Here is a 27963-nt window from a genome sequence, read left to right on the forward strand (position 1 = left end):
GGGGGGGGGGGGGGGGGGGGGGGGGGGGGGGGGGGGGGGGGGGGGGGGGGGGGGGGGGGGGGGGGGGGGGGGGGGGGGGGGGGGGGGGGGGGGGTGAATGTGTGTGTGCGCTCTCCTGAGAGTCAGTCCACATCATAGGAGCAGTGCACGCTCCTCTGTTTGCCCTGAAACACGCATGCAAATATGACACGGTTCAGCAAACAATTTACATGAATTTGTGTATTATGGATTCATGAGCTTAAATATCAACTTGTCTTCTAAGAGGGACAGCTGTATTGATGAAAGTCTGTTAATGCTGCATGGGGGTATAGACGAAGGGGGTGTGTGTTGGCCTTTGGTTATATGCCTGTAGCTAGGTTTACATGTATGCACATTTACATCTGTGTGAGTGTGGGTCTACATCTTTGCATGCATGATTCTACATGTACGTGCTGTGCAAGTGTATGTGTTCCAATGAGGTGATCCATTAGGGGGGACAGTTTTACGAGCTGGTCTCAGATCTGGATCAGCTCAGATGAGATCCTGTTTCCCTTGGACTGATCTCCCTCACCACTGATTCCGGCTCAAGAGCTGCATGACTAAATGGTGCATACCTAATCTCTTTTGAACTGCAACCCAAAAGAAGCAGCCTTAAATTGTAATATCAAGTTTGCTGACAAGCTCTACTTTCAGATTAAGTTGCATGTAGGTTTTGTAAATGTATAGCCCTTGGCTTTAAAGAGAACCTGTGAGTTGAGGACAAGATGGTAAGACTTCAGGTGGCTCTCACACATTTGCACAATGGCTTCTGATTTTCTAAAAAAGAAATAAGCACACAAATGCATTCACATGTGCAAAAGTATGTGATGTTGAATCGACATTGACGCACACCAACTTTGTTGACATCGGCATCCCACCCACCATTTAAGCAACCTCGCCGTGACCTCAGAGACTGAGAGGGTTTGAGGAAGCAAACTCAGGAGATCTCTTATACACACAGATCACCTCTTCACCTCCCTGCCCCTATCTCCTTGCATTTCTGCCTTTTATCCTTTCTTTCATATGAGCTATCTTTCTTTCTGCCCTTCCTCCTTTCACCTCTGATAAGTTATTGTGCAAGTTTGAGGAATGTACACAGGCCAAGGATCTCGATGAAGTGTCATTGTTCCGTTGAAAGGCACTCCGCTCGCTTTATTCTACTCCTTCGGATATGAGCAAGGAAAGAAAAGGCCTTCATGACGGAGTGATAAAGAGTCTTTCAGTGAAAGAGACACAAAAAGATGAGGAAAGAAAGGACGAAAATCCTGAGACAATATTTGACAGTGATTCACCTACAGTTCACAGATATGGAGAGATATGGACTTAGTGACCCAGTCGAGGGGAAAGCAGGAATGAGTGTTTGCCAAAATGATGTGTTTGTATGTGTGCGTGTGTGTATATGTGTGTGTGAAAAAGACAGAGAGAGAGAGTGAGAGCTCATGCATTTCTTATTTATTTAATCAGTTAGTGATAATTCCAACACACTTACCTCACTTTTGTGCAATTTGAGCCCAAATATAAAAAGGCTTATATGACAAAAGCAGAGGAAAAGAACCAGAAACAACGCCGTACTTTCCACACGCCACTGACAGCAAGTTATTCACAAGGAGGAAAAATCATCCCAACCGGCCAATTAAAGACTCTCTGCAGCCACTGTGACAACCCTGGGGACCAATAGCTAAGAGTAATGGAGAAAGAGACAGCGAATGACAGAGTCCTGCTGAGACTCCAAGGACTCATCATATTAAAGCCCTCTTCATATTGGTGAAGATGGATGGACAGATGAACAAGTGGATGGATGGATGGATGGATAGAAAGTGTGAACCCAAGAACAAATCCAGCAGAAAGCAAGGGAGGAGCATGACAGTGTTAAAGGAAACTGTACACTGATCACAACCTCCAGCATGGTCTGTGCTGCAAAACTAAAAGCTGCTTTGGTGGCATCAACAAACTAAATGAAGGTAGATGAGATTAATGTAGATTAACAAGAAGGTACAGATTTAATAACTCATATAGTTGCTATTTTTTCCGCCTAAATTTGTACAGACAGAATAGTAACACAAAACAAGGAACATACAAAGAAATAAAAAATAATAATAATTTAAAATGTAAAAATAAAACAATTCACTGTTTGTTTGCGCTACCAAAAGCCCATAATTATGTAAATGTCTCATCTTTCATCACCAGATAAAAAACCATTGATGTGTAGGATCAGCAAAAAAGGGGTGTGGGGGGGTGTTTGAGTCATTGATCATTTACATGAATTAGCAAAATGAAGTTGTGATTGATCCCTGTGAACTGGAAACTTTTTTAATAGAGGAAACATTTATCATACCACAAACAGTTTTTTAATATGCAAATGATTTTTAACCTTAACATTGCAATACCTCAGAAACCACAAAAGGAAAGTTATATACTAGTTAGAACACCAGACTGCCAGTTTTGGTGTGAACATTAGTTGCCTTCTATACTCCCATGCAGGCACTAAACCCCAGAGTGCTTCCCAGTATAAAGGCTGATGAAATGCATGTCTTTGGACGTGTCTAGTGGCTAGTTGTAAAAAGACAAGTGGAGTTACTTTGTGTAAATTAGTAGAATAAAGTAGTTGTTGTGAAGGGGATGGGGTCAAGGCCATGTTCTTGGGAGTGGGGTGAAAGCAAGAGCCTGTGTGGGAATGACCTCACTGGGGCAGCTGGCAGCACTCCCTCTCTTCTTTTGTCAACTCCAACCATTTGATGCCATTGAAACGGAGCAAGGCAGAGAGATTGAGAGAGCAAAGGCGGATGCAAGTGTGAAGGTGCAGAGCAGCGTGATGCAATGTGAGATAGCAGCTGAGTGAGCGCTCTCTGTGTGTAAGTGTGTGTGTGTGTACCCGCGCATGCATGAGTGTGTTGAGAAATGACTAAATTCCCTCTAGTCGCACCAACCGGTCTATTTTAACTTTCTCCATTATTAGCTCTCACTCATCCTTTACCCTCCTCATCATCTGTCCATCCTTCAAATCCATTCTTTCATTTTGCCAGAAAGCAGAGGAGGAGGTGGTGGTGGTGGCAGTGATGGTGGGGTTGGTAATGGTGGCATGGGGCGGGGAACTAGGGGATGTTTTAAAGGCTTTGAGAGTTCCACACCTGTGGGTGTAAGGACAGTTTGTAACCTTATCTCCTATGCTTTGTGTCTCCCCTTTTCTTTGGCGCTGGATGTGAACAAATTGAGCATTGTGTTTAGGCAGGGGCCAGGAGGATTTTCAAGGAAGGAAGCCAGCGAGTCCAGGCTCTGCACAGCAGTAGTCTGAGACGGGAGATCAGGAGTGATTCCATATGTAAGATTCCTTCCTTCTCACGGACAGTGCTAATGAAGTGTGTGCACCCTTTGTTAGACAGGCTCCTCACGCAGGGCCAAGCACTCTTACAGACACTCCAAGCATGACTGTATTCTCACAAACATCTCTGTAATGTATTTTTAGTGTCCTTGGGGTTACAGCAACCAGTTACTGCACTGAAAGTATGCCAGAAAGTTTCAGAGTTTGTTGAAATATGTGATTTAGGATGTATCTGTCCTTGCTAAAATAAGCTTTTTCACAGGTTTTACAGTATGTAATCAAATGTGTGTGTACATGAAAGGGGTTTGTCTGCATAGAGCTATTGGAGTCCATATCTGCTGTCATGCTCTCTTGTCTCCGCTCTGTTTAATGCAGATGAGGGGGGAAATTAACCAGTGTGGGAATATCAGAAGAGACAGATACCCGTGTCACCATGCATCCTAATAAAAAGACTCCTGTTTCCAATTATAGCTGGCAGTAATGATAACGCGATGTGAGCAGCAAGACAATAGTACAACTGGATGTTTGCTAAGCCCCAGTCTTGTGCCTGAGAGATGGTGAGGGGGAGAGAGGAGGGAGAAGCAAGGGGAGGAGGTGTTGAGATGAGGAGTGAAAGAGGAGGCAGGACAAGGGGCAAAGATGAACTGCAGGAGTAAAGCAGCATACATTATGATAGTGAACGGGAAGGAAGGAACTTTCGGGGTATTTTTAGGTTCATGTCTTCCAAGGATGCTCACACACTGTCATGTGGGAAGACACTGGAGAGCAAACCAAGACAAAATAAACACATGGGCCCAAATGATAGCTTAAAATATTTATAATGTACTGTTGCTGTATCTCGCTAGACAGATCTTGGACAGATTATGTCTATAAATTAAGCACTCCAGCTGGTGCTTTTTGTTTTCTTATTTCAAATGTACTCTGTTATCCTCTCCTTCTATTGTTACCACTGCCAAAGTCCTCATCATGGTGCTCCTTGGGACTCGAGAAGCTACCGAGAAACTTCCAGGACCACAACTTGTGCTCCCTCAACCTATTTTACTTCCACTACACACTCTATCTGTCTTGCTTACCCTAGCGTGACCCAAACATGTGGCCAGTGAATCCAATATGTTTTCTATGGACATGCAGGGAAGGTATGGAGGCTCCAAACCAAACCTCAGCCATGCCAGGCCTATGAGGGAAGGAGGGGCCCCTTTTTGAGGAAGTCATCACAGAGTCCAAATAACAGGGCCGGCCCCGCCTGGGGCCCGCTGTCAGGCCAATGATCGATGGTCTCACTCTCAGATGCTTGCCCCAACTGGCCAGTGGTGAACAAAGTGGGGCAAATTTAGAGACAGAGAGGGGGTCATCCCTGCCATGGTGGGAATGACAGTCAGCCAGAGAGAGGGATGGAGGGAGGAAGAAGGCGAAGGAGGGAGGGAGGTAGTGTAAACCCCAGCATGTTGATTGCTAGTCTCTTCTTTGATTCAAAAAACAGACATGTCGTGCTGTTTTATTTCGTTTGTAACGTATCCAGAAATCGCCGGCATTGAGACAGCGCTACATTTTAGTGATTGCAGCTCCCGCAGCTGTGGCCACAGGAATGCAGCCTGCCTTCCTTGCCTCCTTCCTCTTCTCTCCGTCTCCCCGTCTATCTCTCATTCAAGTCTTCTCTCGTTTCCTCACCTCTGAGCCTACCCTTCGTTCTTTCGCTCTCTCTGCCCTGAGGCGATGACTCCGGCTCTTCTGGGAAATTTCTGATTAACACTGAGGCCTTTTTTTTTTACCAAGAAGACCGTCTCTTTCCCCTTCCTTCCCTCTTCTCTCCTCTTTCTAGCATTCAACACGCTCCTGGTTTAGTAAGCATCAGTCAGACCTCTGGAGGGTGCTCTGGTTGGCTTAGAAGGTATTTATAAGACAGACCCTCTGTTGTACTGAAATGGGTGGTGATGACACACATTATCCACCTTCAGCAGGCCTTATGCATATCGAATCTACATTTCCGTCCCCACAATATGGCTTTGAACCCAGTCCAAAGATTTAAAGGTTTGAAGATAGACTCAAATTTATGTCATTTAAAGGAAACAGCAAGCAGGATGTGATTACATAGATTGTGGCTGCGAAATGTAACAATCTTTAGTAGTGGACTGATTATGTTGATGTGCCTACCTGGTTTACTAGTGATTGTTCTGTACTTGTGATGTTTAACAGAGAAGTAAAAAGATCTAGGAATGGATCTTCCTTTTCCTCCTTGCGTTTCTTCCCTTTATTTTCTGTAATAGTTGTTGTTTTTTTGTCAGTATTCCCTTATCTGAATTAAGTGTCTGTGGATAGAGGGTGTCACATGCTGTAAAAATTGTAAAGCCCTTTGAGGTGAAGTTGTGATTTTGGGCTTAGACCCTCCTTCAACAAAACCCTATCTCTGAATGAGAGAAAAAAACAGCCCTGATTGTCAGCCAATCATCTATCCTGAGCAAATGAGCTGAGCGGAAAGCAGACGAGATTATTTTTAAGGGCTTACACTATAGCCACTTTCCCACAACTGCGCCAAGTAAGGCTTACAAGAACCAAGGGCAACTGCAGATGTTTGTAATGAGAAATAGACAGTGTTATTTGGCTATTTGCGTCTTTTTACCACCTTGTAAATTCTTCTAGCAGACAAATCACGAAGAGCATCAGTGAAGTGTAGTTTTGGGAGAAACCGGGGTGTTAGTAAGGTGGCTCAGGCTATGCTTGGCCCCAAAGTGGGAAGCAGGCCACTGTGAGAGCAGAAGAGCTGTGCTCCCTTCAAGGCCCTGACACACAAGCACTTATTGTTGTCTCCCCTCTCCATATAAGTCAAACTAAGCTGACTGAATGTACTTGACCCTTCACCCACTCCCTCTTTTCTCTTGCACTCCTCCACTCTTCCTCTTCTCTCCTCCTCTGCGTGTGGTCTTGCTTTAGCCACCTGTCTCCATTACCGGTGGATTGTCCCACATGTAGACTGGCATACAATTGAATGTGGTTTCATGTACTTGAAGCAACTAAAGTATGTTTCTACGCAAGTCTCCTGAATTAATTTTGCTGTTATTTAGGCCTTTATTCTTGAGGCCACATCATAAATACAATCCCCTATCCTTACCACCTGGTTGGAGCCTTGACTCTACTTTACTGGTCCAGCTGCTCTTCCTAATGGAGATGTGAGTGTATAGGTGAGTAAGGGGTGTAAAGAACCAACTCAGGCAGCGTAACCAGAATAGATGTTAAGACAAAAATAAATAGCCTCAATACATACTTACTGTAGGAGAAAGGGGCTCTGAACTAGAGGGAGCATTTCAGAGAGGTTACGTTGTACTAAAATAGGATGTCTGACATTAATTCCAATGCAGTTCAATTCAGCTTGATTCAATTTTTTTTTAATTAAATTAAATCATTTTGATCTATTCTAATCAATCCCACAATACTCTAATCCGCTCAGCTGAATTCAGCCAAACTAAGCACAGTGAATATTTTAAATGAGTTCTGCCAGAAGGGATTAAAAACATGTAACAAAACAACATGTTATAGCAAAACTACTCATGCAGTCAAGCATCAAGACATTGGCATCTGATAAGCCCAAAGAGAGGGAGTCAGATGAAAAAACAGATCTCTCATCAGTGTAAAGTACATAATGATAAATGAATCAGTTGCTGGTTCTTTCACTCTTCAGTTGAGACACTCTGAAGTGGCACCTTAAGGACTTCAGCTTTAATTGTCCTGTAGCGGGGTGACCAGGGCAGCCAGTAATGGCAGCTGCTTTCCTCACCATGTGCCTGACAAAGATTTCAATCAGCTGTGCCCTGCTTGTGCCAGTGGCCATAGACTGTTTTCACTAAGTTGTTCCCACCTCAGTTAACTCACTTTTTAAATCTACTTTTATGTAGTAATAAGAAAAGTAAGACGCTGTTTGTGTTTTTGTGTGTTGTCTGTGCTTGTAGATGGTTCTGTTTTAAGAGTATGACTCTTAAATGTTGTGTGTTCTTCTTTTTCTCGGAGGGCCAGACAGAGCTAATTAGCAGGCAGGAAATGAATCATGTCCTTGCTGCAGTGAGGATGGTGTTTGGAGGAAATGACCACAGATGACCAACTGAAGAAGACGGGTGACTGGGGGTGTGTGCGTGTGATCATGCGTTGGTGATCCACTGTGTCGTTTGCTAACCATGTATGGCTAAAATGGAAACTTTGCTGTGGCGCCTGTTCTCCTCAGAAATATGATATAATTTCATGTAACAGTTTAAACTGAAGCATGTCATGAATAGGTACTGTGTGAATTTAAGTGTGAATTGAGTCAGAGAAATATGCAACGCCCACAAGAACCAGGCGGCTATGGGGGAAAGTAGAGCATATCTGCATCTTGAGTACTGCACCACTGGGACTGTGTGATTTTTAGGAAAAGACAGTTTTTTTTTTTACTTTTAGCTGAGCTCTCCTTTCACCTGAATCAAACAGCCTGAAATATTGCACTGTATGTGCTACGAGGAGTTCTGTACTTGGTGAAATGTAGTCATGATAGAACTCACTAGCCTGTTTCTAGCCTTCATGTTGTTTTCTGAGAACAACTCTTCTAATACTTTTGTGATCTTTCAACATACTCATAATATTTGATTTTGAAATTCAGTTCCACTTATAGGTGTACAGTTGTTTTGCCCCGATTGTTTTTTTCCTTCTCCCGTGCCAACTGCTTACATTGTGTCTACCAGCAGCTATGTAGGTGGGCAACATTGGAGAGCTGAAGGTGGAATGCTGATCAAATGAGATATGATAGTATGTAGTAGTATGTGTGTTTGTGTTTTTCCTAATGTGAGGCAGATCATTTGGTCTGCTGCTTTAAAACAAAAGGGCACTGGTCTACTTTACTCCCATGGGGAGGCTACCATGACAGAGAGAGAGAGAATGAAACCGTGTAGCTTGTTGGGCTCTCCAAAGCTCACTCCTCCACACTGCTTTATGGGAGGGTCAAGGTAGTTAAGTAGTGGCAGGCGTTCAGATGGGTTCTGCTCTAACTTCAAACAGAGAACATTATGGCCGTGCGCGCTCACAGGATATTGCACTGTAAGGCCACTGAACACAGTTGGGTTAGAGAGAGGAGGCTTTGTATCGAGCCCATTAGAGCCCTAAACCGATACTAATGAAGCCGTTTCCTGTACAAACGGAGCGGCTCAGGGGAAACTGGCTCCAGCTTTTAATAAGGCTCTCTGCAATCCCAGTTAAGATGTTGGATTTTTTTTATCCGGGCACTGAGTGGGTTACTACTGGTTCCAAGCAGAACCTCCGTTTGGAAAAGTTAATTACGCATGATTAATGGAGCGTTTTCCTTCCAATGATATCTGTGACAGCACAAAGCTGTCGTAAGGCTTGTCAGGCCCAATTCGAGCTGAATAAGTATTTATGTGATCGCATGTGATGGGCCTCCTCTCACCAGCACCAGCCCTCATCAATCAAGCCCTACTGCTCGCAGTAGTGGGAAATTGGTCTATCAGTGTGGCTGCCTGCCCCCACCCCACCACCACCACCACCCCACTGCCACCACCGCCGCCGCCACCTCCCTCCCTCCCCATTCAATCAGGCCCGAGGCTACAATGCTTCTTTTTGCTCTTACTTCTGACCAACGCAGGGGTCACGGGGGGGAAAGTGGGAGCCAGAGCTGAGCCCATCCATTACAGCTCTTGTTTCTCTCGATGGCAGCCGGACGACGGGATTCTATTAAGAGCTCCGTCTATTCAGCACTGAGATTACACCAGGGCCCTCTCTCCGAGCACACCTCACCACCAACCCCCAAGCCCTCACCAAAACCCTATACCTACCCTGGGGTCCTTATAGCCCACCACCACCACTGCCGTCAGCCGACCGCAGCTCAGTTGTGCGCCCCCCCTCCTTTTTTCTTTTTTTTTTTTTACACCTCCCACTAGTAGTGTTGTTGTTTTTTTTTCAGCAGCCAGAATGACAATAATCACTGAGAGAAACACAGAAAGAGAGAATGAGGCGGAAAGACAGGAGCAAAAGCTTGGAGGAGAATGAGAGCAGACACTCTAACCTGAAACCTGTTCTTGTTCAATGTGGACACATACACTGTCTGCCTGTCTGGACAGTATTTGGCCTAGAAGTACTGCCACACACATACACAAGAGCTTGCAGGGACTGCACTTGCACACGCACACACACACAAGCCATGAGCATATTCTCCCTCTCAAACAGAAGACGTAGAGCTTCAGCACCTGGCTAAGAGACCGGGGCCATCTCCACCACAGTATAAACACACTTAGATGGGTAACATCGCAAACACAACTCTGCCGCAGTTACGTCGTAAACACCAGCCGACACCAGATCAAACCGCCACTCCTCCGATGTTTAAGAAGCTCGTTTGTCTCCTGCCGGCCTGAAGAGGACTCTTCATTTACTTAATATGTGTTAGCACTTGAGAGAGAGAGAAAGAGAGGGGAGTGCTGCTAGGGTCGTGCCCCCTGCTTGGATGGATGGGGGTCTTCCCGTCAAGGAGAAGGAGAGAGACAGCGCTCCTGTCAAACAAACAGAAATTTAATACGATGCCTTCTATCAGGATGTCCACAGTGTGTACATACTCTCTTAGGCTTGATTATGAATAACCCCCTCTATCTTATAAACAAGTGGAGTGAAGGCATTCATCAGGGATAGAGAGGTAAGGGTGTGAAGAAGGTGGAATGTTCTGCTCCAGCGAGAGCCTGCTGTCGTGTCTCTGTACGGAGGGGATGATCGAGGAGAGGAGAGGACAGGCTCAAGAAGGAACAAAAACAAAACAGAAGGTGGATGAGAGAAGAAAACGGGAGGAAGAAGGTAAAGAATCTGGCTGTGAAGAAGCAAGAGTGGCAGGAGAGTAGAACAAAGGGGATACATAAAGACGAGAGATGAAGAGGAGACGAGAGGAAAATAAAATAGAGGAAAGGAAGAGAGGGCAGATGCTTGTCCTGGGCAGAGAGAGGGCACTCAGGGTGGGGCTGTGTGAGGTTTACTCTCCAAGTGCTTTGCTGCATGGTTTTGAGTTGGCAGCCGGCGTGCGGGTTAACAGGATCGGAATGCTTCTTCAGGGGCAGCGTAATCAGCACCAACTTCCTCTAATTCAGAAACCGTAAGGCCTCGCTCTCCGCCTCTTTTGTTTTAGCCGGGCTCTGCTGACAGCGCGGAGGAAGCAGCCGTCTGACGGTCAGGGGAGATGTTGAATGCGGATAAACACTGTGTCCAGGGAGGGAGAGAGAGAGAGAAAGAAACTATCAAACTTCAGTGTAACTAATGTGCCTGCGTGTTGATGTGCGCTCGTGCCATCTGTACGCATAGATGCACACACTTGTTTGTGTGCCTTGGCGGCGTTTCGCACCCGCATTGCTGGCCTCTCCCAGTGGAAAACACGCAATACGTGAGTGAAAGAGGTTGTGTGAGGGATACTCTGCACACTAGCAACGTGCTGTCAGGCCAGTCATCTCCAGCTGCCCGCCTGTGACTTTTGTCTTTGTTAAATGTTGTGTGACAATGAGATTTTCCAAAGTGCCATCTAGATAAAGAAGTGGATTGAGAGAGAGGGAGAAGGGGGGAGGGGAGACTACGATAAGAGCCGAGATGGTCTGGTCATAGTCCAGTGGCCCTTCATCACTGCTGCAGCCCCAGATATATCTCCTCTCTGTCTCTGAAGCACTCACGTACGCACCTTCATCACTTTGTCTCTCTCTCGCCCTCACAAACTCATACAAACCCAATACGCACACTTCTACAACTGAACCCAATCTCAATACACACACACACACACACAGACCTCTATTCCATCACCGCAGCTCTAGATCCTCAATCGATCCTCACAGCACCCCAGCCCCCAGCAGACACCTGCACGTGATTGATCCCCAAATCAGTCCCTCACAACCCCCAGTGCCGTAAAAACCATAACAACCCATCATAAAAGCTGATTTATCTTCACCTAGCCCTGGGCCTCACAGTTAGAATATTAACCCAAAAGTGTATGACACCAGAATGATTGGTTTGGAATTGAATAAACCTTGGGAGTATTGACGCACATGTCTGATGGTTCATATCAAGTCTGACTACTGAAATGTGCCAAGTGAGATTGCATTGTCTCAGGATCGGGCCTTCTGCAGACATACACACATAGACACAGAACTTTTGTTGGGGGGGCTTGCGTCTGTTGTCATATACACAAGCCTGTATGCACCAGGGATGGGGGATAATTTAATATTATCATTTATCGACTTTCAGCAGAAGCATATTGTGATGAAATCATCTTAAAATGTCTGTTTGCCAGATTAATTATTATGCACAAACTCTTATTAAAAACCCAAAGTAAGTATCAAAGTTATAGTATCACACATAAGAGGATTTTGGTCTCATGTAATGCGTAAGTGCAAAACACAGTTTTTTGCTGTGAGCGTAATGTATACATTTGCCATGTTGTGATATATTTTGTTAGTAGTTACTAAAACCATTTCACTAAGTTTAAACATGCACAACTAGTAAAGTATGATGAATTATAGAAGGATACATACATATTGTTTAGAGTTTCAAATATTACACACATCCTATAGAGTAGTAGAAGTTATGTTGTAAGCAGAAAAAAAAATATCTGATACAATATGGTCATGAATTCCTCATACAGTCACCAACCATGGTAATATGTCGTTTTTTTGGTTGTTTTTGTTTGGTTGTTGAGTGTTTATGTGTTTCCGTATGTGTCCGTGCATTACTCCATGTGTGTTCCTGTAGGAAATAGTGCCCAAGCCACATTTTAATGAGAGCGTTGGTCTGAAAGCCAGAAGCATGGTGTACTGGCAGCAGCAGCAGAATGTGCCCTGTACTCAGCAGTGCAACAAGCTCCCGGGTTAAATATAATCCCAGCCTAACTCAGGGGCCTCTTTGATGCTACTGAAAGCCAGTGAAGCCTTTAATGGGAGCCACTCCGTGTCCCTGTGTTATGTGTGAGCTGCTCAGCTTCCCTTCATTTTAGGGTTGCTGCGACTGATTTGCTGTTTTCCAAGTTAATTCTGACTTTAATCATGCCCACATACACTGAGCTGACCTGTGCCTGGTAGCAAATTCCTGTTTGTGTGTGTGTGTGTGTGTGTGTGTGTGTGTGTGCGCGTGTGTGGAGGGGGTTTCCGTGTGTCTGCATGATGGACATACTGAATGTACTTCCACAATCTGCTTGTGCTTTGCACTTACTCAAGAACATTTTCTCACTTTCGCACATTGCAGTTTTGACCACTTGTAAATTTTGGATAAGAAATACCCATTAGTCCCACTTGTCATGTCTCGCTATGTTTTTTCTCCTCAGTAGAACAACATGAGCCTTTTTCTTTGCTTTGCAAAAAAAAAAAGGAAAACACCCAATAAAAGTAAATACACAGAAGGGTCTGTGTATCTGTGAGCCATCAACTGCTGGGTGTCTGTTTCTCCACCTGCCTTGCCATGGGTAAATGGTCTTTTTCAACAAGTTCTTTACTCTGTCTAAGAAATGTTAACTGGCTGTATCTTGTTGAAGCTTAGGTTCATTGTAAGTATAACAGGGAGTTATAACAATGTATTATTTACCACCAATAGCTCCTATACAACTCTGATGTGTTTTCATCCTTCATTAATATATCAGCCGCCTTTTCTGTAAGATACTGTTTTTCCTTGGTGGCTGTGCGATGTTTCTGACATGGCAGTGTTATCTCATGTCACACAAATTAGTATTACGTGGGTCTGATATCCGCCAACATTAAAATATTAGCCTTCCAATTGGTCGTGGTACATGAAAGGCAGGTTAAACGTGAAAAGAGAGCTCAATAAATGTAATGAATGTGTGACACTTCTAAAGTGCCGTGTTCAGTTCCATACCTTTTTACCCCTTGTACATAAAAAAAGCTCTTTTAAAGATGATATCTATGAGCGTTTTAGAGCCGATTTGTTCACCCTGCAGCGACCGGCAACATGCTCTAATTACCTCCCCCCTTTCTCCGCTGGGGTGGAGTGGGTTGTTTAACTTTCCAGTCTGTCCCATGCGTATAGGAGCTGTGTGCCCGCTGAATTTATGCTTGAAAAACGTGACCTTTGGCTCTTGTGCAGCTTTATCGCACCCCGTAGCCCACATACAGTGTGGCCCTGTATACTGAGGCTCTGCAGAGGAAGTGTCTGTGATTATCACAGCCTGTACTACTTTCTGTAGATCGCTGCCCCCCACCCCACCCCAACACAACCCTCTCAAAGACCCCCAACTCGCTGCAGCCACATTCCTGGTCCTCTAAACAACAGGTTAAATCCAATTATCTTTAAATTAACTTTTGAGTGTTGCATAATATTCACGCTTCCTTCTCCTCCTCCTGATGCTCAAAACCTTTTTAACAGTAGGTTGCACTGCCCCTTACAATCCAGTAAGCATGTCCTGTTGCAGCGCCTGGTCAGGTTGTGCCATTCCTGCTGTCAGTGTTGATTTTAGCACAAAATACAACATACATCTCTTTCACATTGAGGAATCATTAAATATCACATATATTCTTATTAAGTATCCATGGTGGAGATATTAGTGTATTTATTGTCCTCACAGATGCAGAATTTTGTGGGGATTCTGTTTCAATGTAGTGGGAATAATTTAAATTTGTTTCTCTCTCTCTCTCTCTCTCTCTCTCTCTCTCTCTCTCTCTCTCTCTCTCTCTGAATCTTAGATTAAGAAATGCATTTTAATGATGGAAAAGTACAATATCCCTTTTAAAAGCCTCTCTCACACACTTCTTCTCTCACCTGGTAAATGAGATGAGATCGTTTATGTCTTCTCATAAGTCCTCTCGATCAAGCATCACGTCCTGTGATGTCCTGCCTTGCTCCAATGTTGACACTTGTCTCTATATAACAAACATGTCTGACCTTATATGAATGTGGTTATTTTTCCCCACTGGAAGAACCCTCTTAGTCTAAAAGAAAACTTAGTTTTTAGGTTGTAAATGAAAAAAGGATTTGGTATTATAGACATGTATGCAGTGACCTGTCACACAAGGAGCTGTCAAAGACAGGAACAGACAGTGCCAAAACAAAATGACTGGGTGCTAATTCAGCAAACATGCTGGGCCCTGTTCCTCACAGGCCACAGAATTTGTCAAGAAATCATCCCTCTCTCTTTCTCTCTCTGTCGGAATGCCTGGCTGACCCCCGGCAAATGAAAATAATCCAAAGTAATTAGAAGTGAGCTGGTCTGGTCCTGAGAGCCCCCGGGCGGCCGGGTAAACATGGCGGAGGGGCCGGGAGGGGCCAGTGGAAGGAGGCGGTAGGGGGGTTGCGCTGACCTTGTCCACATAAAGCAGTGATTTATGAAGTGCAGGGCACAGCAGCAGGGCTTCTGTCTTCTCCCGCAGAACCAAATTACTGAGGTGGAGATTAACACGCCGCTCACAACGGGCCTACTTCCAGACCCAAGGAAATTTTTTATTTACATTTTCCCCTTTCATTTCCGCTGCTCTGTTTTAATGGTAATTGGGCTATATGGACACCAGGTCTATCCTTTAATATAGGAATTTAAAGCTGCACAGTTAATGCATTGTGCGCTAATCTTGGCTGATGGATGTGTTAATTAAAGAAAAAGTTGCAGAGTGCTGTGCAAACTGTAGCCTGACCGTTCGTCTGAGCTTTAAATGAGTTTTTACCACTTGACTGAATCGCACCACATTTGAGCAAAATAAAATGCGCAGGGGGGCCGTGTGTGTAGGCTATACAGTCATGATGGAGGCTTAATGCAGCTTTTACGCCGGTGTCAATGGGAGGTCTCGCCGTGAATGGTAGAACTATTTCATGTAGATTTGGCTGCGATATTTTCTTTCTCTCCTCTCTTTTTTTTTCTTTCCGCTCTTCTGGAGGATGTGCTGGAATGCACCACACAGGCCTACACAGTGTTTCCATGTGGCCCCTCGGCTGCAGCGGTAGGCTCTTGCTGGCTGGAGTCAGTTTGCAACCCACACGGGAATCCCCCTCTTCTCCAGCCTGTCCCATCTGACTTCCCATGGCTCTAGACTGAGCAGCATAATCCAAATCACTTTTTATCAGGAAGAAATATTGCTGCAAAGTTACTCAAATGATTACAAAAAGAGAGAACGGGACAGTGTTACACACGAAGCTAAACCTCAGATCAAGGGAAAAAGCTGTCTGATCATAAAAATTCTCTACATTCATTTATGAATTGGTTTTTGCGTGACTGAACTCCTAAAACAAACAAGAAAGCCGCAAGCAAAATAATCATGGGCCCATTTAAGCAATTTAACCTCCTTTCAAGAATTTCACACAGCACTTTAAAGCCTCGGCACTAAACATTACGCGGATGCTGTATGTTTTTAAGAGTCCCTTAAATAAGTATGAAATGCTGTGTGGCATGATATAGTCGGAACTAACACACCCTGAAGCCTGCATGTGTTTGGTTTGTAATTTGTTGATAAACAGCTTTTCCACACCGCTATTTAGTAGCTATGTCAAAATCATTACGACAGAGGCATGGCATAATTCAGATAAAACAGATCCATTTCATCTCAGCACATCAGAATGGTGTTTGCGACGGATTGGTGAAGTAAATATAAATTAGAACCATGCCTTGCAAATCACTCTCGTGGTTTATTAACAAACGAGCAAGTGTTTAAACTCACCTCCAATCGGTCTTTACAATGTAGATTTAAGAGCTTTATAGCCACTTGTTCAGGTGAGTATATATTCAACCCTATACAGCTGAGTCTTTCACCCCCTTTTGCAATTTGACGCCTTAATATAGTCTAGATGTTTTGTGCGGCAATTCACACGAAGGAGAAAGAAATGACCCCCCACCCCCCCCCACACCCCCATCTTATAACAAGTCAAAACAAGCTGACTGATTAGCAGACTGTTACAAACTGCGCTATAAGCTGCAATGCTTTCGTGAAGTGTAACACACGGCTCTGAAATAAAAGCCAACACGTGATCCACAAAGTAATATTGCATTGATTTTTTTTAAATATAGGCCTATCTTTTCTTTTTTTGGTTGTGGGAGTCAATTTACTCACCCTCTGTGTCAAAAATGTTAGACCCGTAAACGCTTACCAAACTGCTTATCTCGAGATAAAATAGTACAACTGCTGGTGTCCGACCAGTATCACATATGGCCAGTTATGTAATCATTTATTTTTTTCTTTTGTTGCGATTGTGATTATTTTAAGTAAAATGTGATGATGAAAAAAATGTAAGATTAAGTTCAGAAAAAAAACCTCACTTCACAACAGTGACAAATAAAATGCCATAAGAATGTTTAACAATTATATTGTCCTCTGAAATGTACAACTGTCCAGTCAGGAATGTTTTAAAAAGTTCGGTTCAGTTGAGAACGCCATCTCCTGACGGGGGAAAGCAGTGCAACGTGTCTTCATGTTGCCAGGCTTAAGGGGTCCTGTTACTGTTAACCCAATTTACCCCCGGTGATACCACAAACCCCGCGTGTTTATCCTCCTTTTTTTCAGACATTTCCTCCTTTTCAGAAAAGAGCTCAGACCCCTCTCTCTATCAGGATCCTCGATCAGACCCGGAGAGGCCGTGAAGCAATCACTTTCCCAGATTACTTGTATTTAATACACAATGCATCATAAAACAAATCCCTCATCCTGACAGGAAGAAAATAGAACAGCTCATTCGACTTGAGCTTTCCCAATTTATGGCTAAATTAAAAAGGGTTCCAACAATGGACAAGTCGAGGAGAGGCAGGAAATCAATGACCGGGCGGACCGGGGTCTCTCCTCGGTTCTCAAGGAGCGCAAGACGATGGGAATCGGTGGCGGGGTCCTGCCTTATTTACACATGATTTTTCCTGTCCTTCCTGTACATTTGCTCCGCGATTTCGTAAAACAATAGGCATTATCTTGGATAGAAGGTCAATGTCACAGTGCGAGGCGTTATCCATCATCATCTGCTCTCATCAGCCAGAGCCTTGTCCTCTCCAGCTTTATGAGCTGCCTAATAAACTCCGCTCACTGACAACTAGGACGTTTCTTTATTATTCTGTACCCTTGTCCGTGTGTCCACAGCATCACATTAAGCTTTAAACTTTAACTTCTAGCTTAAACAGTGAAGAACTACATGCAATGCAATATTTCCTTTCCTATATTGAGCATGTTGTAAAGCAGGTGCACGGAGGCCAGTGCTGCGTGGAAAGTAAACGCACAAGAATAAAAATGTGTTTTTAATTTGAAGATTGTTTGGGACACTGTCAGCTTCAGCTGTTGTTTATTTTCTAATCATCTTTTTTTTCTTTGATAAAAAAAATCGTTTTATGATCATTAATATTTTGCTTATTTTTTTGTGTGCTGCAGCGGTGAAGGGGGTGATTTTGGGGGGAGAGCGCGCAAGTAAACCTAACGTAACAACCTACAAAAAGCAGGTGATTGGGTCAATGTTTCCCAAATTGTGGCACAGGGACTTCCAGTGGACCTTGCGGAGTTTCCTGGAGGTCCCCAGGAGGAACACTTATAGCTGTTACATTACTTCCCCAACTCAAGCACAATTAGATAATAAGGTGTCTGTTTTTATTATAGTTCCCACTTTTCTTTTTGTAGTCGCATCCTAACAAATGCAGCTCAAATTATAACATCGAGGTAAAAAAAAAAAAAGAGTTGGGATCTTAAAATAAAATGGTCATAAAATGGTCCATGAACTGGCGCGGCGTGTTGTGAAAAAGTTTAGGAACACGTGGATAATGATACGCGCTTTGATGCCTATGCTGGTTCATTAAAGTGTGCTGCCTGTGTGGAGTTCATTCCTTTTTAAAGCCCCATCCCGACCTCTCCCTGACCCTGCTCACCCTCTCCAACCCCAGGCCCCTGTCACTTTAAAATTTACTGCGGAGAGGAGTCGCTTCCGACCGGGGACAGGGGCAAACACAGTCCCGTGTTTTTGAGTCGCGTCTGTCTGGGCTTTAGGACTGGATCATTCTGAATGGGACAATGCGTAAAAGAGAAACATCACACAAACCGTCCGGGACGCGCAAAGTAAGGGGGCGACGCTTGAAACCAGCCCCCCTCCCTCTGAATCTCTCTGCTATCATATAGACGGCACATCCCGAGCGACCGAGGAGGGGGGAGAGGAAGAGAAAAATGAAAAGTTGAATGGCTACTAGAGGACACCTGGGTGCGTCAGGACAGGAGGGGTGACAAGAGAGGAGCGGACGAGCCAAGCGAAGCGCACACAGTGAAAAGTTAGTTAGCGCAAGTTGATGTACCGGAGGTGATTTAGTTCCTACCCGTGATGTCTGTTAGACAGTGAGAGGAGATGTACGAAGTCTGCGGCGTCTGTAAGACAATATAGTGAGAGAGGATTTACTTTTACCGACCGCGCGGCGTGAGTCGCACCGGCGAGGAGTCGACTCGTCCTGCGGCTTGGAGACCTGAAGAGACAACGACTCCGAAAAATAACAACAGAACCAACAGTGGGGCTTTTTACAATGCCAAAACTCTGGACAACGCGCCGCAGCAAAGATAATTTGTAGATTTATTGTTTATTTGACAGTCGAGTTTTGGTTGTTCACAGTTTTTTTTAAACCGGACTTTTCATCACTTTTCCCCAGTTAGTAGCCTAACGCAGTTCTTATCCCAAGAGGTTTTAACTATCAAACGGTGCCGGCGCAGAAGAGTTTCAACGGTAAGAGAAAACAGACTTTATGGATAAAAACATTTGTTTCATCAAGCCATTTGCCACCGAGAGCAAGAAATAAAAGATGGGCTCATTGTTAATTTCGTTGAAAACGTGATGACTGTGAAGTTTGACGGTCGAATCATGGAGACGGCTATTTTTGCAGGATGAATGGGGAGATTCAGTGTTAGTCCAGACAAAGGGATTTATGCAAGCTAAATATTTATTCAGTGACCGGTTATACAAAGGCAGAGAGACAGATTTGTGACCCAGAGAGAGATTCCGTTTTGCATCGCAACAATCGGCCACGTCTTCATAATTCTTATCACTCGCGGTTTCCTTCAATTGATTTGTTTCCCAGTAAAGTTTACAGCTACAGTATAATAAATATTAACACATTAAAACAACGTTATACCTTTTCCAATTCGTTGAGAGAAATGCTGTTTTGTCGACGAAGCCCAGTGATCTTTTGATTTGCATAATAAAAAGCTTCATTGTATTTATTGTTATTTTATTATGTTGATATTGTATAAGAGAGTAATATAATAATTTTCTTTATTATTATTATTATTATTATTATTATTATTATTATTATTATATATTTTTCACATTCCTATTTATAAAAACAAACTGTTAAAACCAATGTAGTAAGTACATTTATTCGATAAAACTACATTTCCAGAAACGAATTCAAACGTCAGCTGAGGTCAGTTTAAATACAGAATAATTTAGCAGCATAATTTAAAATTCGTTTGTATTGACAAAATAAAGCCAGACTGATCAGCCAGATTTCGTTACATTACATCTTTTTTTTTTGCAGTATTATTTTTATTTTCTCTAATCTTATTATTTTATTGACTTATATTTGGGCGGTTACAGTCTTATATTGGTATTGATTTAATGTTGCTGAAAAACAAATTAATACAATTTCCATTTTTTATTACTGCAAGAGAAATGACATAATTCCTGGAGCGCCCCTTCAAGCCTAACACAAAATTGCCACATATGTGTAATACATTCTATTTTTTTTTTTTAATTCAATTTATTGTTGATAATATGTGGTTATACAGTTACAGGCATTTCCTTATAAATGACTCTTGAAATAATAATTACAATAAAATAAAATGCACACAAGCAGTTTTATATTACAAAGGGATTTTTAGAGGATTAACATACTTTGCATACTTTGCTTGTACTCTACACAAATTGTGTGTGCGTGAATGCGCGTGCACACCTGTGTGTATGTGTGTGTGTGTGTGTGTGTGTGTGTGTGTGTGTGTGTGTGTGTGTGTGTGTGTGTGTGTGTGCATTACACCACAGACCAGTTCCTAACATGTGGGAGGTATGTGGTTAGTCAGTGTTTGGACACAGTAACCTGGACTGATACTGATCAAAGTCTGATCTCTCTGTCTCTCTCTCTCTCTCTCTCTCTCTCTCTCTCTCTCTCTCTCTCTCTCTCTCTCTTCGCTCTCTTCCAGATCTTGGACGGGTCAGGCCATGTAAAATTCTGCGTGGATGCCAGCAAGCCAGATATCGGGAGCTGGCTGAAGCACATCCAGTTTGCCCCTGCGGCCACGCAGCATAATCTGACAGCGTGCCAGATAGATGATCAGGTACGTGGAGACACTCACAGCCTGCCTGGCAGAACAACCTCAGCAAAATACAAGACCAATATGAGCTGAAGAAAATAGGGGGAAAGAAATAGAGAGAGAGAGAGAGAGAAAAGAAAACGTGGATGACTTGATTTTGAACTCCCAAATGGTGATGTGTCCTCTGAATCTTGCTGTCTGGCTGGATGAATCAAGTGCAACAGAGTCATTCAGATCTTTGAAACTGCTTCTTTTTTTTAAACATAGCTCCCAAGCCAGAAGGCTTCCCTGTATTTTCCAATGGCTGTCCTGTCTGCGTGATGTTGTGTTAAAAGGTGTTATTGTGATCCAAGTCAGATAGTCCCATGAGCGGCTGGCCCACCCTGCCTTCAGTTCGCACTCATACACACACACACACACACACACACACACACAGACACACACAGCTCCCCCCCCGCGCCGCACCGCAGAGACTCCTCGCTATCTGTGTGTGTTTTCTTTCTGTAATTGTGTTCTGGCTTCTGCCGTGCGAGGACCACAGGGCTGGATCAGAGGCGGCTCGCTGAGATGATAGTTCCACACACTTCCCAGTCACGCTTGTGATATAAACTCTTAGATATGCCAGGAATGTCAAAGTCCTGTTGCTGCTCACCTGGCTGTAGAGAGAGGTGCGTGCTATACACATGGGGGCCTGTTCACTTCACTAATCCCACGGCCAGCCACCCCTCCTACACACACACATGCAGCAAGGCAGGAAGACAAGTGGCTAAACTTTATTTGACATGTGTATGGAGCATTCCATAGCTTGACCCGAATGAAAAACATAATCTCACCGGCGTGTTTGTCGTCACTTCTCACCGGTGGTCCATCTAGATTACTGGTTGAGTGTCACCCGTTGAAATTTCAGCAAAAAGCACACGTCAGTAGAGCATTTATTAACACAAACCAAATATGGTAGTAGCCATGTAAGCTGTAAGTAGATAAGAACATTTTGGTACAGATAAAAGCTGCATTTGGGATTGATTGGCCCTGAAATGATTTGTAAATCTTAGAAGTGAGAAACTCAGAGCTCCTCCTGCTCTTCCTTCACACGTCTATACCATCTCACCATTCAGTATAGAAGGAGAAGGTTGAGAGAGCAGAGAGCCCACGCTCTTTTCATGAACAGAACGGGGAAGAAGAAGAGAAGCTTTCCAAAAGCACTTACCCACTCTCTTTTAAAAGAGACAGAGAGACAAACAAGCAGAGAGAGCTTTCCTGAGCTGCCTTCTCCTTGAGGTGTGACTCGCTGTCAACACTGTGGTTCTGCTCGGGTGGCTGTGTAAGGCTCCGACAGGTCACGGCCATGGCTGTGATGAGGTGATTGTTAAGTATTACACACTGTCACAACACGGCACAATGTGCCGTCTTTAAGCCTTCCGGCCGACATTGGTGTTTTTGAAAACACACTGTAGCGTCTCACAATGCCTGTCTGTACGTTTAACGTGAATAGACTGAAGGGGGTGGTCTTGTAAAGCTGCTGTCCGTTTTTGATAGTGTGTGTTTGTGTGTGTGTGTGTGTGTGTGTGTGTGTGTGTGTGCGCGCTTATGAGGGCTTTTCTCCATGTGTGCGCAGACATTTATGTGCATTGACTTGTAGTTAGTGTGTGAAGAGTTTCATTGTGTCTCTGGAGTGTGCACACCTGTAACTGCCTGTGTTTCTACATGTATGCATGTGTGAGCTTTAGTGTGTGTGTGTGTGTTTGTGCGCACGCACTCTGCGGGACTGCGAATTGTTCATTGCGGTTCAGATGACTCCCCATGCTCCTCATTCTGAGCTGGAAATGTTAAAACACACAGTACCTGATTCCAACAGGTTTTTACTGCCACAGAGAAGTGCTGAGTCTAAACCCAGCCTGCAACCACATATTACACACCCGCGGCACAACAAGTACCATCACCAGATTCCCACAGAAGGGCCTGACCGAGCTACCCAGGGCTGACATATTACTTGCCCTGCTAAATCTTCCCTCAGAACCAAATTGAAACGAATCTTCTCACGCCGTGCCATCAGCAGAGATGACTTGTCATGTGATTTATTTTAAGACGATGTCATACGACGACAGCAATTTCCAGGTGTGCTGGTCGTTATTTGGTCCTGGTTCTTTTCAAGCACCAATTTAGCCCTGCCAGTGTGAGAGTAAAACTGGCCTCCGTCCTCCTATTTCTGACCCAGTTCTGTTGATCATAAAACTTTATGACTAATCTCAGGAGGGTGAGGGAGAGAGAGAGAGAGAGAGAGAGAAAGAAAGAAAGAAAGAAAGAAAGAAAGAAAGAGGAATGACAGAGTGAGGAGAGAGAGAGGGGGGGGGGGACCCTGTTTTGTCTTACTGGAGGAATTGTTCAGGGTCGAGTTCTCCTATTCTTCTCTCCTTCTCTCTCTAGTCAGCTCTACTATATTGGCATCATGAAAGATCTAAGCTGGGAAAGCATCTGCAGACAACTTAATTAATTCTGCAAATATTAATAAAATGAATGTCAGACCTTATTTGTAATATTAACATATAGAATAAATTCTCTACAGTAATAATAATAATAATAATAATATTAATAATAATAATAATATACTGCATGATGGTTGAGGACATTAAAGGAGATGGGGAAGTTGTAATTTGTCACATATCTGACATTTAATGACAAAGATTCTCTCGTTCCAAAGGGGGGAAAAAATTCAACAATTTCTTTAAAAACAGGTTTGGAGAGTGACCTAAATGGTTCTAAAACATTGTGTCACTATCGATGTCCAGTTGTTTAAATTCCATGATACCAAAGTTATACATAATGAATATAAACATACATATATTATACATATATTAGCTGCATATTCAGTATTTTAACTAAATTCAACAAAGACAGCCTTTATTCTTATGACCTTTCTGTTCTGACCTTATTGCTTTAATAATATATTTGACACAGCAGAGTGGGAAAGCAACAGGAAAGAGTGGAGAGGAAGGAGATGGCAGGTGTCGCAGTTTGTGAGTCACGCTGAAATCTGTAATTAATTCAACCTGCTATAACTTCGAGGCTAGAATTCAGTCCTTTACAAACAGAAACAGCTCTCTGAAATGATTCAAAAACTATACATGTTTCTTTTTTGTTTCATTTTCAATTAAAAATGTAATGATTAAAATAATTAATAAGAGTTTGTGTTTAGCTTGTGACCACAATGCTCAGGCTGTCCTGATATCCTCATTTGCGTGCCAGTGCACCGAGCAACGCCTGAGCACTACTCTCGTAGATCCTCCCATGATCAGCATGTTTTGTCGTTAAGATAATTAGGGCAATTACTGCTTGAAAACCCTCCCCTGCGCTCCTCACTCTACTGATTCAATTGAAAGGAAAATGGATTAAAAGTGTAATTAACATCATCCAATGAGGCCCTGAAGAGCCTTTCATAAGACAGTGCAGAGGGATATGAGTGTTAATCTCACTCGCTCTATTGATTCTCACTCAGTATTGAGTGGGATGAAGTGGCTGTGGGGCATATCAGCTATTCACTATGTAAATACACTGGAGGTGAAATCATGAAGTGATTGTAACTCACTGAGATAACGTCTTGAAGCGTGTTCAGTTGTGAAAAATGCACAGGAGTTGATTATAAAAAGAGATCAGACTTACATAAAACATTTCAAGATTGCACACTAATAAATCCAATGCTGAGCATTTGCACAGGATGCTACTTACTGAGACTTTCCACCTGACACATGGGACACCAGGGTGTTTCTTCTTCTTCCTAAATTCACTTCCCAATCTAACACGAATACAGCCATGCTGGCTTCCTTACACGTTCATTCAGTTTGCTGGAACCAGCCGCACATGCGTGCTCATGCTCTGTGTTGCTATCTAAGTCACGAAATGGTTTTGTTTTGCAGCCAAGTGATGGTGACTGCCAAACTCACTGTACATGTTGCATGACCCTGATAGCTACAGGGAGGTCGTAACACATGTGGACATGTGCAGTTGCAATCGTGCTGCTGCTGAGCAAGCACAAAACCATGCAGTGGGCATTGTTCTTAAATTTGATGATATTTTGAGATTTCTTTGGCTAGAAATAAAGAATATTGGGAGTATTATGGTGATGTTTGACCATTTTTGATCATTGCAATGTTAACCTTGGTTGTGGGTCTTTTCCAAAGTTTATGGGTGTTAAAGTAGCTTAAGATTTTATGTTTTTGCACTCTGAGACTAGGAGTACATTGTGGCAAGACAACGTCAGTGAATGACATACCTGTCGAATAAGCACTGTGTGAGCGAGGAGTCGGCCAACATGGGTGTGACCGGGGAAAAATGTGACTGTGTTTACTCTGCTGAAGACTAATGGTGTCAAGGTAACAAAGTAGTGCGATTATAGCTTCTGATCCTCTTGTAGTTGTAACCTTTGACAGATAGAGAGAGAGAGAGAGAGAGAGAGAGAGAGATAAGTAGTGACTCAATAAATGAACACACATTAGGGAGGAATAATAAATATAGAAAATAACCAGCGTTTATTAGACAATAACAATCAGTCAGTGAGGTTTTTAGTTTTCTTGCTTACAGCTGCAGCCTGTGCTGACCTGTATATTCATGTTAAAATGTACAGATAAACTGTAATAATTTCTTCTGTGTTGTTTTTGTTTGCAGTAAGATGATTTGAATTTGAAGCGGCTGGTAGTGTGAACTCACACACCCTGGCTGTCTTATCTACAGAATAACCTGTTATTTTAAGCCACTGTTAGACTGCCGACAGTCAGTGTGTGCGTGTGTCCATGACATTCTAAGGATGACCCCTAGAATCAAACACTGCATGTCCTCTGTTCTGGAGTGAGTCGCTGCCTTTTTGTTTGTATGAGTTTTCACTGTTTATCCGTGGCGGCCCCTGGGGGAAGGGGTGTAGCTGTTGGAGGAATTCCCCTCATATTCCTCATCACCCTCCTGTGCCTGCTCGTGTGCGCTCTTAAGCTACCCAAAACATATCTTCTTGTGCAGCGAGCGCAATGTTTATTGATCCCTAAAAGAGGGAGGTCAGAGGTCAGGCTCAGGGCCAGACTCCTGGGCACTTCAGCAAAGTGGATGTTCGCTGCTGGTTTGACGGACTCACCTGGGTCTTTGGTCTGTGTTTCTTAATAATCTCCTGTGATTTACTTACATACTAAAATTAAAGACTTATAGATGCACTTTACCGTGAACTTGCACTCTTGTATTTATGGACAAAGTGGTTTTGACAGTGTCCATTAATTTTTATGTTCCGAGGCCTCAGTCTGGTAGCTTTCCAAAGAGCCTCCCTCTTCAGTCTGGGTATCAGTCTCTCAGAGTGGAACCCTGCAGACTCACATGTCTGTTTGAACTGCTGTTTGATTGTTTCTTAATCACAATATTTTTGTGGCCTTACAGAGGTGACAGACACAGGAAAAGAGCTGTCTGTTTGTGTATGTGTATGTGTACATGTATGCACTACTGAGTTCCATCCATGTTTATGGCGCAGACAGAGGTTAGAGTCGGGTATGTCAGGGAATAAAGCTCCTGTTGGAACCCTCACAGTTCAGTTACCTTTATTTTTCCTTAGAAATTGTTGCTGTGTACCACTCACTCCTCAGTTATTGACATGCAAGGGCTCTGCCTGCCATTTTTGCTCCCTTTGCTCTTAGTCTATGAACTTCCTGTGCTTCAGTGAGTCACAGTGGAGCCCTATAAAATATACAGTGTCATATTTAGTATTATATCATTTGTCACAAGTTAGAACAATGACACAAACAATGATAGCGTAGTCGACAGAATACACCATGATCTTAATTGCGACCAAGATGTTTATCATGACTCTCTGTGGAGCCAATGTGGCTTTCGCCTCCAAGTAGTGCTTGCCAGGAATTCCGTCCATGAGCGGAGTACCTGTGAACCGTGCCTTCCCAGAAACCCCCCCCCCGCCCCATTTTCATTTCTAATAAATTCCGCCATCATCATTGTCACATTGATGCGACAGAGGAAGGTAATATGTTAAACCTCCAATGCATGCCAAAAATAAAGCCATGCCTGATTGTTTCACAGAGAAAGGCTATTGTGTGTCCATGGGAGGCTCCACAGTCCCAGGGTCTCTCAGCTGATTCGGTAAAATGACTGACCCGCTTTAGCACCAAAATGCTTTCATAATCTGTGTGTATTTTTTAAGAAACGGATATGCTGAAATATGTACCATAGCTATTGTTATATAGAAATGCTGAAGCTTTAAAAAAATAAGTCGATCTAGATGGACTTATTATTAAATCAGCAGCTAGAAGTGGTGTTAGTTTTTAATTTATCTTCCTGTTTGGAAGTTTCATCCATCACTAAAATACTCAATTAACAGAATGCTTTTTTTAACAGCTTGCTTTTTTTTCTTTTTCTTTTCCTTTTTTTTTATTTTTTTTTTTACAGTTTGTCACAATACATTAGTAAGCTTGCTGTCCACACATTTATTGGCCGTTTCTTGCCTGCTGCAGTCATTACTGGAGAATAAAGTGTGTGTGTGTGTGTGTGTGTGTGTGTGTGTGTGTGTGTACACAGTATTTATGAGACAGTATGTTTAATCTACAGTGTGGTTGTTTGTGCTTTAATTTTGTTTTCATGAAGATGGATGACTTACATGCTGACTAATTACTAGTTAGTGAGTGGTTAGTGAGAGTTAGTGTGTGTGTGTGTGTTTTCATGTGCAGGTCTCCTCCGTGTATGTGGTGGTGATGGTGGTGGTACAACTATGACAAGCATGTACACACTGTGTAGCCGATTTGCCCATATGTGTTACTCCAAGTGACCTCTGCTGGTTTAAAAAAATTGGCAGTGCAGTTTGCAGTGCAGTTATGGACAATTTGAAAAAACAATTGCAGTCAAAACAAAAACCCTGTAACAGAATCACCCAAGGAAAATATGTTGATCCGTACAGTTTTGTTTGACCTTTGTAATTAAACTGTGACATAAAAGCATAATTGAAATCATAATCCCCCTGTGTGTGTTGCAGATCTTCTACAAAGTCACCAGAGAGATTTTCCCCGGGGAGGAGCTGCTACTTTTCATGAAGGCTGAAGAGTATTCATGTGACACCATGGCTCCTGATATTCATGGTCTGCACCGCAAACACACATTTCTGTCCAATGGCAAGACCCCACAACAACACATATGCCTCACTTAAATGCATAATATGCTAATGTTTCTCCATCTCGCCATGCAGAGGAGAGGCAGTACCGCTGTGAGGACTGTGACCAGCTCTTTGAGTCCCGCAACGAGTTGCTGGACCATCAGAAGCAGCCGTGTGGGATGCCCCCCTCCTCCTTCCTTAACCCAGGTTTGACTTTTATTTTTAAGTAGGCGCGCTATTTTCATGCCATGGTAAACAGTGGGTACTGAAGAGTG

The 27963-nt window shown here is 43.4% G+C and overlaps 1 protein-coding gene across 14 annotated transcripts in view; it reads left to right on the plus strand.

Annotated features, from left to right (window-relative positions):
- The window catches only part of mecom (MDS1 and EVI1 complex locus), a 119586-nt gene that overhangs the window by 72575 nt on the left and 19048 nt on the right, over positions 1 to 27963 (plus strand). For 13 of the 14 annotated variants that reach the window (XM_046073866.1, XM_046073873.1, XM_046073867.1 and 10 more), the window contains 3 exons: positions 20455 to 20589; positions 27572 to 27674; positions 27782 to 27895. In XM_046073866.1, the coding sequence (XP_045929822.1) occupies positions 20455 to 20589; positions 27572 to 27674; positions 27782 to 27895 (352 nt within the window). Of the gene's footprint in view, positions 1 to 18853; positions 18986 to 20454; positions 20590 to 27571; positions 27675 to 27781; positions 27896 to 27963 lie in introns of those variants that run through there. The other variant, XM_046073881.1, reaches the window with a different exon arrangement.

The sequence above is a fragment of the Micropterus dolomieu genome, linkage group LG17 (assembly GCF_021292245.1).
Source record: "Micropterus dolomieu isolate WLL.071019.BEF.003 ecotype Adirondacks linkage group LG17, ASM2129224v1, whole genome shotgun sequence".
NCBI classification, from domain to species: Eukaryota; Metazoa; Chordata; class Actinopteri; order Centrarchiformes; family Centrarchidae; genus Micropterus; species Micropterus dolomieu.